Source organism: Anolis carolinensis, unplaced genomic scaffold, assembly GCF_035594765.1.
Source record: "Anolis carolinensis isolate JA03-04 unplaced genomic scaffold, rAnoCar3.1.pri scaffold_15, whole genome shotgun sequence".
NCBI classification, from domain to species: domain Eukaryota; kingdom Metazoa; phylum Chordata; class Lepidosauria; order Squamata; family Dactyloidae; genus Anolis; species Anolis carolinensis.
Window position 1 is genome coordinate 4659949 of NW_026943826.1, and position 12688 is coordinate 4672636.

General features: G+C 43.2%; 1 protein-coding gene across 3 annotated transcripts in view; it reads left to right on the forward strand.

Annotated features, from left to right (window-relative positions):
• Positions 1 to 1045: 1045 nt before the first annotated feature.
• masp2 (MBL associated serine protease 2) overlaps positions 1046 to 12688 on the forward strand; it is a 34439-nt gene continuing 22796 nt past the window's right edge. The window contains exons 1-5 of one of the 3 annotated variants that reach the window (XM_062966034.1): positions 1081 to 1449; positions 3075 to 3297; positions 4571 to 4748; positions 7826 to 7957; positions 10054 to 10239. In XM_062966034.1, the coding sequence (XP_062822104.1) occupies positions 1445 to 1449; positions 3075 to 3297; positions 4571 to 4748; positions 7826 to 7957; positions 10054 to 10058 (543 nt within the window). In that variant the 5' untranslated portion in view covers positions 1081 to 1444 and the 3' untranslated portion in view covers positions 10059 to 10239. Of the gene's footprint in view, positions 1450 to 3074; positions 3298 to 4570; positions 4749 to 7825; positions 7958 to 10053; positions 10240 to 12688 lie in introns of those variants that run through there. The other 2 variants (XM_062966031.1, XM_062966033.1) reach the window with 2 other exon arrangements.

Below are 12688 nucleotides of genomic sequence, written 5' to 3' on the forward strand. Positions count from 1 at the left end.
ATAGTTGTGCCTCTGTTTGTAGTCTGTCTGTGCAATTTTCTTACAGCAGCTGATGATATGATCCATGGTTTCATCAGTTTCCTTGCACAGTCTGCATTTTGGGTCATCAGCTAATTTTTCGATCTTGGCCTTAATTGCATTTGTTCTGATGGCTTATTATTATTATTATTATTATTATTATTATTATTATTATTATTTGTGCCAAGTTGAGTCCATGTCTATCATCAGTGGAGGTCACAGTTTCCCTGGTAGTAGGTGAACTACAACTCCCAGAAAGGAAGTTCACCCGCCCCCAAAAAGACACCCCCCCCCCCCAGGTAATCAAATTGTGGCATACCAGGTCTGTGTGCCAAGTTTGGTCCAGATCCATCAGTGTTTGGTTTCACAGTGTTCTCTGGATGTAGGTGAACTACAACTCCCCCAAATCAAGGTGAATTTTCCCCAAAGACCTCCAGTATTTTTTACTGCTCATCGAGGCTCTGTGTGCCAAGTTTGGTCCAATTCCATTTTTGATGGAGTTCAGAGTGCTCATTGATTGCAGGTGAACTATAAATCCCAGTACTTACAACTCCAAAATGTCCAGGCCAATTCCCCTCAAAACCCACCAGTATTCAAATTTGGGAATATCGGGTCTGCATGCCAAGTCTGGTCCAGATCCATCATTGCTTGGGTTCATAGTGCGCTCTGGATTTAGATGAACTATAACTCCTATAAATCCCTCCAAAGACCTCCAGTATTTTTATTGGTCAACCACAGAGAAAAATAATGGAAAAGGGTCACATTGAAGGCTAAATGGGAATTCAACGTGACCTTTTTCCATTATTTTTCTCTGTGGTTGACCAATAAAAGTACTGGAGGTCTTTGGAGGGATTTATAGGAGTTATAGTTCACCTACATCCAGAATTCAAGTCATGTTGTCTAGAGTCAAACTATAGCTGACACACATTTCTCCTCTGTTTTTCCTCCTGACTTCAGTATGGAAGCCTGGCTTCTCGGTCTGTTTACTCACGTTGCACAAGAACGGGGAAGACCCAGCTGACAAAAGCAAACCAATATTGCCACACTCGCTTTTTACAGAAAATAATCCTGCATTTCCCTGAACAACCCCCTGCTTTTATCAGCCCGACTTTGCTCTCCTTTCCAACACAAACATTTCTCTGTTGCTTAAACTTCCTTGAAATGCTTTAGAATTCACACACAAACCTAAAGGTGTGGCAAACGGAACCGTTCGGTGTCAGAAGAGAGAAAAGGAAACAGCTTGGGAGTGGGATCGATTGTGTTTTACTTTTTGGTCTGACCCAGTGGAAAGGAAGAGATAAGGATCAGAGTTCAACATTCAGGCAAATACGGCTGAACCTGGAGAACTGCGAATCCCCGGCAGTGTCAATAGTCCAGGAAGAGACTGCAAAACAAATCCGTCAACCTCAAGAAGCGCTTTGCAGAGATGAGGTAGGTTCTCCTTAAAATGCTTCTTCAGGGATGTTCTCTCTATGAATGTTTTCAATCCATGTGAACACGGAGAGCTCAATGTACCCTCCAAGTGCCCCAATTTGGCCAAGAAAACGGATCATAGTTTCATCACAGGCAAGAAATGACTTGAAGGCACACAACAACAAAGCATAGTTGGAGTAAGATTTAGGAGGCCTAGGTTCAAGTCTCCACTTACTTCTGAAGCTCTTGGGTGACATTGGACCAACCCTTCTTTCTCCACCTGACTTATTTCACAAGATTGTCATGGAAATAAATGGAGAAAAGGAAGAAGAGGAGAGCCAAGTATGCTACCTGAGCTCATTGGAGAAAAAGATAACTTTCATAGAATCATAGAATAGTAGAGTTGGAAAAGACCTCATGGCCATCCAGTCCAACCCCCTGCTAAGAAGCAGGAAATCGCATTCAAAGCACCCCCGACAGATGGCCATCCATCCTTTAACCAGATGATGATCATAAAATGCCATAATCACAAGGATCTAATTCATCTAGTCCAATGGTTCCCAACCTTTTTTTTTTTTACCAGGGACCACTTTGACCAAAGCCCACCTTGTCTGGGGACCACCTTGACTGGGGACCACTTTGACCAGGGACCACTTTGACCAGGGACCACTTTGACCAGGGACCACCTTGACCAGGGACCACTTTGACCAGGGACCACTTTGAACAGGGACCACTTTGACCAGGGACCACTTTGACCAGGGACCACTTTGAACAGGGACCACTTTGACCAGGGACCACCTTGACCAGGGACCACTTTGACCAGGGACCACTTTGAACAGGGACCACTTTGACCAGGGACCACCTTGACCAGGGACCACTTTGACCAGGGACCACTTTGAACAGGGACTACTTTGACCAGGGATCACCTTGACCAGGGACCATTTTGACCAGGGACCACCTTGACCAGGGACCACTTTGAACAGGGACTACTTTGACCAGGGACCACCTTGACCAGGGACTACTTTGACCAGGGACCACCTTGACCAGTGACCACCTTGACCAAGGACCACTTTGAACAGGGACTACTTTGACCAAGGACCACCTTGACCAGGAACCATTTTGACCAAGAACCACCTTGACCAGGGACCACTCTCCAACATTAATACCAAAAGGGTTACGAATCAGTTTTGTTCAACTTTAGATTCAGTTTGGTTATTTAGGGTGCTGATTCAGAAAATTGCATTAGATAGACCACATCAGTTCTAGTTTCTGATCCAGAACATAGGCCATCCAGTAGTCGCTATCTGTTCACCCACAGAAAACCATCTTTAATATTCTAGAGCTGATGTGGACTATCCAGTGCAATGTTCTGAATCAGCACCCCAAATAACCCCAAGAACAGGCCAAAAAACACCACGGCTCCCCCGCTTCCAGGCGCCACATGAAAAGGCTCCCCTTAGGGGACGAAGGAGGAGGAGAAGCAGCAGACAGGAGCCTTGTTGTTGCCGACTCCGTTCTCCTACATCCCTTCAAATATTTAAAGAAGGTTCTCATGCCACCTCTCGATCCAATACATGACGATGTTGGTGAAAGGAGAAAATTCACCCAGTCTTCAGTTTCTAACTTTCTCCATCCTTCCATAGATCTTGCCTCTTCTTGGTCGTCCTTTGCCATGGGGTGCTTGGAGATGTCCTTCAGCTGGAGAGGATGTATGGAAGGATCGCATCCCCGGATTTCCCCAACATCTATCCAAACAGCAAGGAGAGGACTTGGAACATCACGGTCCCGCGGGGCTACGCCATCCGACTCTACTTCACCCACTTCAACCTGGAGTTGTCCTATCTGTGTGAATATGACTATGTGAAAGTAGGTGAAAGTAGAAACATGGGAGGCTGTTGTAATATGATTCTTCGTCATAGTATACCAGTGATTCCCAAAGTAGGTGTTACCGCCCCTTGGCGGGTGCTGCAGCGATCCAGGGGGGTGGTGATGGCACCTATTAGGACACGGGGGCGGGGCCAGAGGAGGGGCGGGGCCTCTTCCCCAGTGCCAGAGACAGGGCTGAGCATCTGAGGTGCCTGTTAGGACATGAGGGCGGAGCTAGAGGAGTGGGTGTGGCTTCTTCCCAAGAGCCTGAGACAGGGCTGAGGATCTATACCTCTCCTGAGGCGCTTGTTGGGACACAAGAGGGCGGAACTAGGGAAGGGGGCGGGGCCTCCTTCCAAGAGCCTGAGACAGGGCTGAGCCTCTATACCTCTCCTGAGAGGCCTTTTAGGACTAAGGGGCGGGGCTAGGGTGGGGCCTCTTCCCAAGAGTGAGAGACAGGGCTGAGCCTCTGTATACGTTCCCTGAGGCGCTTGTTAGAACACGGGGGTGGGGTATAGAGGTTCAGTCCCATCAGGCACTTGGGAAGAGGCCCCGCCTCCTCCTCTAGCCCAGCCCCCTGTGTCCAGGACAGGGATAGGAGCTCAGCCCTGCCTCAGAGCTCCTAACTCCACCTATTCCAGTCCTGGCTGCCCATTTGTGGCTCCACCCACCTCCTCCTCCCCCTCCCAGCCCTGCATCTTGGACTAGGGGAGAGGCTCCACCCCACCCTCTTGAGCAGGAGCCACGCCCACCCCTCTAAGCCACGCCCACTTTCTCAGGGGGCTCTGAGTAATATTTTTTCTGGAAAGGGAGTGGTAGGCCAAATAAGTTTGCGAACCACTGTAGTATACAGTAGAGGGGTTATGGGGCTCACAGTCCTCAGGAAAATTCCTGCCTGGGGGAATCCTTTGTTGGGAGGTGTTATCTGGTTCTGATTATTTCCTGTCTGGAATTCTTCTGTTTATTGTGTGTTGCTATTACTGACCTGTTTTAGAGTTTTTTTAATACTAATAGCCACTGAAGTACACAAGCATGTGGAAAATTTCAACAGAAAGGAGGAAACCATGAAAATGAACAAAATCTGGCTAAAATTTAGCAAAAGCAAACCACTGTGGCCTTTCCAAGCTAGCCTTCCTTATTAATAGCTCTTGCCATCTGACAACTCTGACATCTGACAACTAGTTTTCATTCATGAAATGTTGAGGGGGTCCGCCAAAGTTGCCAATATGCTGTTGTTCTTCCCTCGCCACCCATAACACTTGCCATTTCCCAGTTGCGTTCAGGAGGAAAGGTCTTGGCCACTCTGTGTGGGCACCAGAGCACCGACACCGAGGAAGCCCCAGGGGACAAGACCTACCACTCGCTGGACAACAACCTGGCAGTGACCTTCCGCTCGGACTACTCCAACGAGAAGGAATTCACCGGCTTTGAGGCCTTCTATGCTGCCGAAGGTGAGAGCGGGAAGTCAGTATGTTGGAGACTAGCCTGGAGGGAAAATAAAGGAGAATTCCAGGAGAGCAATGAAACAAGCCTTTTATTATTATCACAGCTGATGATAAGGCGAAACAGCCGTAGGTACCAATTTGTGTGTCCGTACTATGCAAATGGCCGTCGCAACATGTGCGTAGCAAACAAAGAATTTATATCTCTTGGCTTATCTAGAATTGACCAATGGCTGAGGATCTTCCCCACCTTCCACACCTACTTTGGCACAAGTGATACCAATGACCTAACTTGTTTACTCTGAGCTTTCTTCTCTCTCTGGATCTTCCTGAAGAAAGGCACCAACTCATAGGAAGGGAGGGGCACAGGCCCTGTGTTGCACATACTACTTTGGTTCATACAAAGTGCTTATATTGTCTATATCAGGGGTCCCCAAACTAAGGCCCGGGGGCCACATGCGGCCCTCCAAGGTCATTTATCTGGCCTGCGCCCTCGGTTTTAGACTTAGGCTCGCCCTAAGTCTGAAATGACTTGAAGGTACACAACAACATCAACAACATTAACAACAACATCAACAACCATTCTAATTAACTTGACTATCTCATCAGCAGGAAGCAGGCCCACACTTCCCATTGAAATCCTGGTAGGTTTATGTGGGTTAAAATTGTTCTTATTTTAAAATATTCTATTGTTCTTTTGTGTTGCGCATTGTAGATGGTAAATGGAAGCTCTTACTTGTGCCCATGAGCCTGCAGAACAATCACGCACCACTCAGATTTGCAGAACAAATAATCCAAAGAACAATGGTATTCACAATGGTCCCTCTGATTGCTTACAGAAACCCAGCAGTCATAAACGGTCCTTTTTCAGTCCATAAATCTGCTTCAGTGAAGAATACAGTCCTGGTTCTTCATCCTCTTTTCCCAGTAGCAAACAAGGCCTCAGAAATAGCAAGGACTCTCTGAGTACAGAGTCATCTTCCCCAGGCAGTACTCAGTCACCACACAGACTCACACTGAACAAAAACTTGTTCAAACCGGTTCTCCAGCAGCAGAACAGAAACAGTTTCAAATCAAATTACAGGTCTTTGCAGGTTCAGCCAATCGGCTTCATGCACTTCATTTTCGAGTTAACACACAAATATAGCACAGTGCCTTTGCAAACAATAACATTTCGTTGGCCTTTTTTTTTTTTTTTGCACTACAAATAAGACATATGCAGTGTGCATAGGAATTTGTTCATATTTGTTTTTAAACTATAGTCTGGCCCCCCAACACTCTGAGGGACCGTGGACTGGCCCTCTGCTTAAAACGTTTGAGGATCCCTGGTCTATATAAACGCTATATGATATATGCAGTAGCAATGCTATGTTAGGCAAAAGTTCTGGCTTATGGTCCCTACAAGCAGAGCCAGAAAATGGACTGGATGAGGGCTAACAAGCTGAAGCTTAATCCAGACAAGACAGAGGTCCTCCTGGTCAGTTGTAGGGCCAATCGGAGTATAGGGTGGCAGCCTGGGCTCAATGGCGTTGAGGACACAGAGTCATGAGGGGGGTTCAGAGGGGTCGCCAAAGACCAGTATTTTCTATTGGTCATGTCGGTTCTGTGTGGGAAGTTTGGCCCAATTCTATCGTAGGTAGGGTTTAGGGGTTCCTTGATGGTAGGTGAACTATAAATCCCAGCAACTACAACTCCCAAATGTCAAGGTCTGTTTTCCCCAAACTCCCGTAGTGTTAACATTATTTTCCACCATAATTTGCAAATAAATTCGTGAAAAATCAAACAAGGCGATTTTCTGGATGTGTTTTCTCATGTTGTCTCTCATAGTTGAGGTCTACCTATGATGTCAATTACAGGCCTCTCTCATCTTTTTAAGTGGGAGAACTTGTACAATTGGTATCTGACTAAATACTTTTCCCCCCCACTGTAGATAGTAGACATGTCCAAAAAATCGTTTTGAATCGTATATCAGAATTATTTCGGATTGTTCTCGCTTTTTGATACGCATTCCGAGACATTGTCTCACAGCGCAATCAGCAATGTAATTCAAACCATTGTTGACCCATTCTCTAATTGACTTTTAATGTTTCGTTAATTCCCCCCCCCCCCCAATTTTTTAAAATATATTTAAAAAAATTGTTTCTGCAACCTATCTTGAATGGGAGCTTAGCGCAGCCTAACATGGCTGCCACTCCCCGGCCAATCAGAAGCTTCCACGATGGATGCAAAGGTGGGGGCTAACATCCTCTGCGTCCACATGGAAGATTGCCATACAAGCCTGGTGTGTAGCGATTGCGCATGCGCGTCTGCCATTTTAGAAACATTTAGAATCGTTACGAATTTTCGGAAATATCCAAAAATTTTGGGTGAAAAAATCAGAAATACTTTCTATATCGAAGCGCCAGAGCCCCCTACTTTAGAAACGAGAATTGAAACATTTTTTTCATCGATCGGACATGCCTAGTAGATAGATAGATAGATAGAGATATATAGGTACATAAGGATTGCAAAATCTTGCAAGGGGTTAATGCCTATATATCTGTAGGAGAGTTTAACAAATATTTCAGGGGGAAATGCTTCCATAAGATTAATGAATATATATTTTTTCTTCTTCCTGACTTGCAAGGGCGTCTTTCCCTTTTCAAAGCATTCCCTTGATTAAGAGCGAGGGAGGCTTTGGAAAAGAAAACACACTATTAAGGGAGGGTAAGAGAGAAATATATCATATATTGCAAGCAATAGCCTGTTGGCTCCTTTGCCGGCCTTGACCCCATTATAAGCCCAGGGAGACTTTTTCAGCTTAAAAAAAGGCTGAAAAACTCAGCTTATCTTCGAGTATATATGGTATTAAAAATAGGGAAAATTGGAGGGGCTTGTCAAACTATCCCATAGCATTGAACCATAGCAGTTCAAGTGGGGTCAAACTGCATTAATGCTACAGTGCAGATGCATGCACCCATGGGTTTTTTCATGAGGATGAGTTATTTTATGGCTACTTGGACATCTGTTTAAAATAATTCCATCCTTCCTGGAGCGAGTCACATTTTAGCTGCTCTTTATCTCTCTCTCCCTTCTTACCGCTCCAGACATTGATGAGTGTGAACAGCAGCTCGACGGTGAGCCGATTTGTGATCATCACTGCCATAATCACCTGGGCGGCTTTTACTGCAGCTGCCAGGTTGGATACCTGCTCCACAGAGACAAGAAGACCTGCACCGGTGAGTGGCCACCAAAAAGGGAGATACGGAGAAACAACACACAAAAAATGGGGATAGTTTCTTCCATCACAACACAGAAGTTTTTTGGGTTGCTGTGAGTTTTCCGGGCTGTATGGCCATGTTCCAGAAGCATTCTCTCCTGACATTTTGCCCACATCTATGTCAGGCATCACTGGGTTGTTGTGAGTTTTCAGGGCTGTCTGGCCATGTCCCAGAAGCATTCTCTCCTGACGTTTCGCCCACATCTATGGCAGGCATCTTCAGAGGTTGTGTGAGGTCTGTTGGAAATTAGGCAAGTGGGGTTTATATATTTATGGAATGCTATCCCGGGTGGGAGAAGAAACAATCAGGGCCAGCTAACATCTCCCAACAAAGGATTTCCCCAGGCAGGAAGCAGCCAGGCTTTGAAGCTGACTATTAGCTACTGCTTGAGTATGTTTTAATGCAGTGTGGTCAAACCTTTAGTAACCCGAGGGCCAATCAAACTTTAGTATAGGAAGAGTGAGGCTTCAATATGGCTATTATATGGCTGTTTCTTAAGAAGGGTAAACGTTTTTTTTTTCTAAATGTTAAATTAAAATATTTTTCCAGTAAGTAGGGCAAGGGCCAACAAAAATGAATTGGTGGGCCGCATGTGGCCCGCGGGCCGTAGGTTGGACCTCACTGTTTTAATGTATTATATGTTTTATGTTTATATGTTTCAAATGTATTTATGTGATTGTATTATATTGTGTATTGGTGGGCATGGTCCTCGTGTGAGCCGCGCCGAGTCCCTTTGGGGAGATGGGGTCGGATATAAGAATAAAATTATTATTATTATTATTATTATTATTATTATTATTATTGACACAAAGACATAGTCTGACACAGCAAATGAGATACATATGCTGGACTTCATATCACAAAATCACAGGTCGAACACTTCCCAAACATTTAGGACTGTGTGATTTATTATTATTATTATTATTATTATTATTATTATTATTATTATTATTATTATTATTATTTTCAGATGATGCGTGCAGATCCCAGAAGATGTGCACAGATCATAATTTTGTCAATGTTTATTGTTTCCAAATGCCAGCTGAGATCTTTTGGCAAGGCACCCAGTGTGCCCATCACCACCGGGACCACATGTACTGGTTTATGCCAGAGGCTTTGCATTATTATTATTATTATTAGTAGTAGTAGTAGTAGTAGTAGTAGTAGTAGTAGTAGTAGTAGTATTATAAGCTTTAAGGCTTTTCAATGCTAATCAAGGTGGCCAACTGCAACATTCACACTTGCCTCAAACAGACAAGCTTTTTTACTCCCACCCTGGACATCATTCCACAGATATATAAACCCCACTTGCCTAGTTTCCTAGTTTCACAACCTCTGAGGATGCCTGCCATAGATGTGGGTGAAACATCAGGAAAGAATGCTTCTGTAACATGGCCATGCAGCCCGGAAAACTCACAGCAACCCACTGATTCCGGCCATGAATGTCTTCTACAACAAAATAAGGTTTTTTTTTCTTATCCAAACCTAATTGTATGCACATGTGAAATGAAAACAACTAGGTTGTACGAGTAAACAACGAAAAATTGAAATGAAAACAACTAGGTTATATGAATAAACAACAAAAAATGAAATGAAAACTAGGTTGTATGAGTAAACAACAAAAAATTGAAATGAAAACAACTAGGTTGTATGCGTAAACCACAAGAAATTGAATCTTATAGACAGCTTTTTCTAAAAGGCATCCTCTTTCGTTATGATTTCTACATTTGTGATCAAACTTACAGATCTTTGCTTAACTGGCGAGGCAGGATTGGCTTTTCCCTTTTCCTCTCTGTCCTGCTATTCACCCATGTAATGGTTTTTAAGTTCCTTCTGATCAATTTGTGTCCTTTGTCCTGCTTCGGTTATTGACACAACGCAAACATCATCCCTCCCAAGACCTTCCAATGCAACAAATAAAATAAATCAAATACGCTGTTATTAAGAAGGAAAAAATTAAGAATGAAAATGGCATTCTGCTCAGGAGGGTTGTATTTACCAGCCTCTTTTCTCTCCTGCCCCCCTCTCTCTCTCCTCCCTTCTTTCTTTTCCAGCATGAAATAACTAAATCTGCTTCTTCGGGACTTAGGCGGAGACGGAGATAAGATGTACGGAGAGGTTCCCTCCTGAACCGCCTGCAAACATGCCAAGCCTTGGGCTCAATCTGGGACTAGCTTGGGTCTCTTTCCTTTCCTTCCGCCTAGGCCTGCTCCCCTGCTGTTAATAAAGACATGACTTTCCTTTGCGCCTTCTGAACTTGCTCAAGGCTTAATGCCTCCCTCGGGGACTCCAAAAGTGAGCTGCTGATAAGGAACACAAGCGGATCAAAGAACTGTCTTAAGGGAAAGTTGGTGGCGTGGGGACCCAAAATGTAATGTTGGATGGAAAGGAAAGGAATTCTAGCCATTTGACACCACCTTAACTCCCTTGACTCCATCCACTCGGAATTGTAATTTCATAGGATTCTCTACTCAATAGTTCTGGGTGTTGATGTGTTGTCAAAGCCAGCTTTCATGGCCGGAATCTGTGAGTTTTCCAGGCTGTCTGACCATGTTCCAGAAGCATTCTCTCCTGACATTGAACCCACATCTATGGCAGGCATCCTCAGAGGTTGTGAGGTCTGTTGGAAACTATATATATATATATATATATATATATATATATATATATATATATAAAGAGTAATGGCATCAGGGCAGCGGACAAAACAACAAAACTACAGGCCCCCCAACCTCGAAATTTGACAACACAACCCATCATTCACGGCTCTAGGTTGATACAACAAAAAGAAAAGAAAAAATAAAGTCCTAATTACAGGGAAAGGAATACAGTAGAGTCTCACTTATCCAACACTCGCTTATCCAACGTTCTGGATTATCCAACGCATTTTTGGAGTCAATGTTTTCAATATATCGTGATATTTTGGTTCTAAATTCTTAACTATAGTAATTACTACATAGCATTACTGCATATTGAATTACTTTTTCTGCCAAATTTGTTGTCTAACATGATGTTTTGGTGCTTCATTTGTAAAATCATAACCTAATTTGATATTTAATAGGCTTTTCCTTAATGCCTCCTTATTATCCAACATATTCGCTTATCCAACATTCTGCCGGCCCATTTATGTTGGATAAGTGAGACTCTACTGTAATAGGTTTTATCCAATTGCTGCCAGTTTGAAGGCTAAGCTCCGCCCACTTGGTCTCCTAGCAACCTACTCAGCCCAGGGGACAGGCACAGTTAGGCCTCACTTAGGCCTCTTCCACAGATTATCAGATTTTAACTGGATTATATGGCAGTGTAGACTCAAGGCCCTTCCACACAGCTATATAACCCATTTATCTATATATATAAAAAAGAGTGATGGCATCACGGCAATTCACAAAACAACAAAAGTACAGGCCCCCCAACCTCAAAATTTGACAACACAACCCATCATCCACGCCTCAAGGTTGATACAACAAAAAGAAAAGAAAAATAAAGTCCTAATTAGAGGGAGAGCAATAATTTTTTTATCCAATTGCTGCCAGTTTAGAGGGCTAATCTCTGCCCACTTGGTTGCCTAGCAACCAAGGGACAGCCAGGTTTCAGTTAGGGGACAGGCAGGTTTAGGCCTCACTTAGACTTCTTCCACAGATTATCTAATTTGCACTGGATTATATGGCAGTGTAGACTCAAGGCCCTTCCACACAGCTATATAACCCATTTATAATCTTATATTATCTGCTTTGCACTGGATTATCTTGACTCCACACTACCATATAATCCACTTCAGTGTGCATTTTATACAGCTGTGAAGAAGGGGCCTCATATAATCCAGTTCTGAGCAGATAATATAAGATGAGAAATATACAGTAGAGTCTCACTTATCCAACATAAACAGGCCGGCAGGATAAGTGAATATGTTGGATAATAAGAAGGGATTCAGGAAAAGCCGATTAAACATCAAATTAGGTAATCGTTATACAAATTAAGCACCAAAACATCATATTATACAACAAATTTGACAGAAAAAGTAGTTCCATGCGCAGTAATGCTATGTAGTATTTACAGTAGAGTCTCACTTATCCAACACTCGCTTATCCAACGTTCTGGATTATCCAACGCATTTTTGTAGTCAATACTTTCAATATATCGTGATATTTTGGTGCTAAATTCATAAATACAGTAATTACTATATAGCATTACTGTGTACTGAACTACTTTTTCTGACAAATTTGTTGTCTAACATGATGTTTTGGTGCTTAATTTGTAAAATCATAACTTAATTTGATGTTTAATAGGGTTATCCTTAATTCCTCATTATCCAACATATTCGCTTATCCAACGTTCTGCCGGCCCGTTTATGTTGGATGAGTGAGACTCTACTGTACTGTATTTACAAATTTACCACTAAAATATCACAATGAATTTAAAACACTGACTACAAAAACATTGATTATGAAAAGGCAGACTGCGTTGGATAATCCAGAACATTGTATAAGCGAATGTTGGATAAGTGAGATTCTTCTTTAATATGAAATAATTACTGGGATAGAATAATGCAGAACAATATAATCTCTAAAACCAGGACAGTAAATAAACAGGGGAATTCCACACAGGAAACAATCAGGGCCAGCTAACACCTCCCAACAAAGTATTCCCATCATCAAAGTCTGGAAAATCCTCTGTTTTCTCAGGGCCACA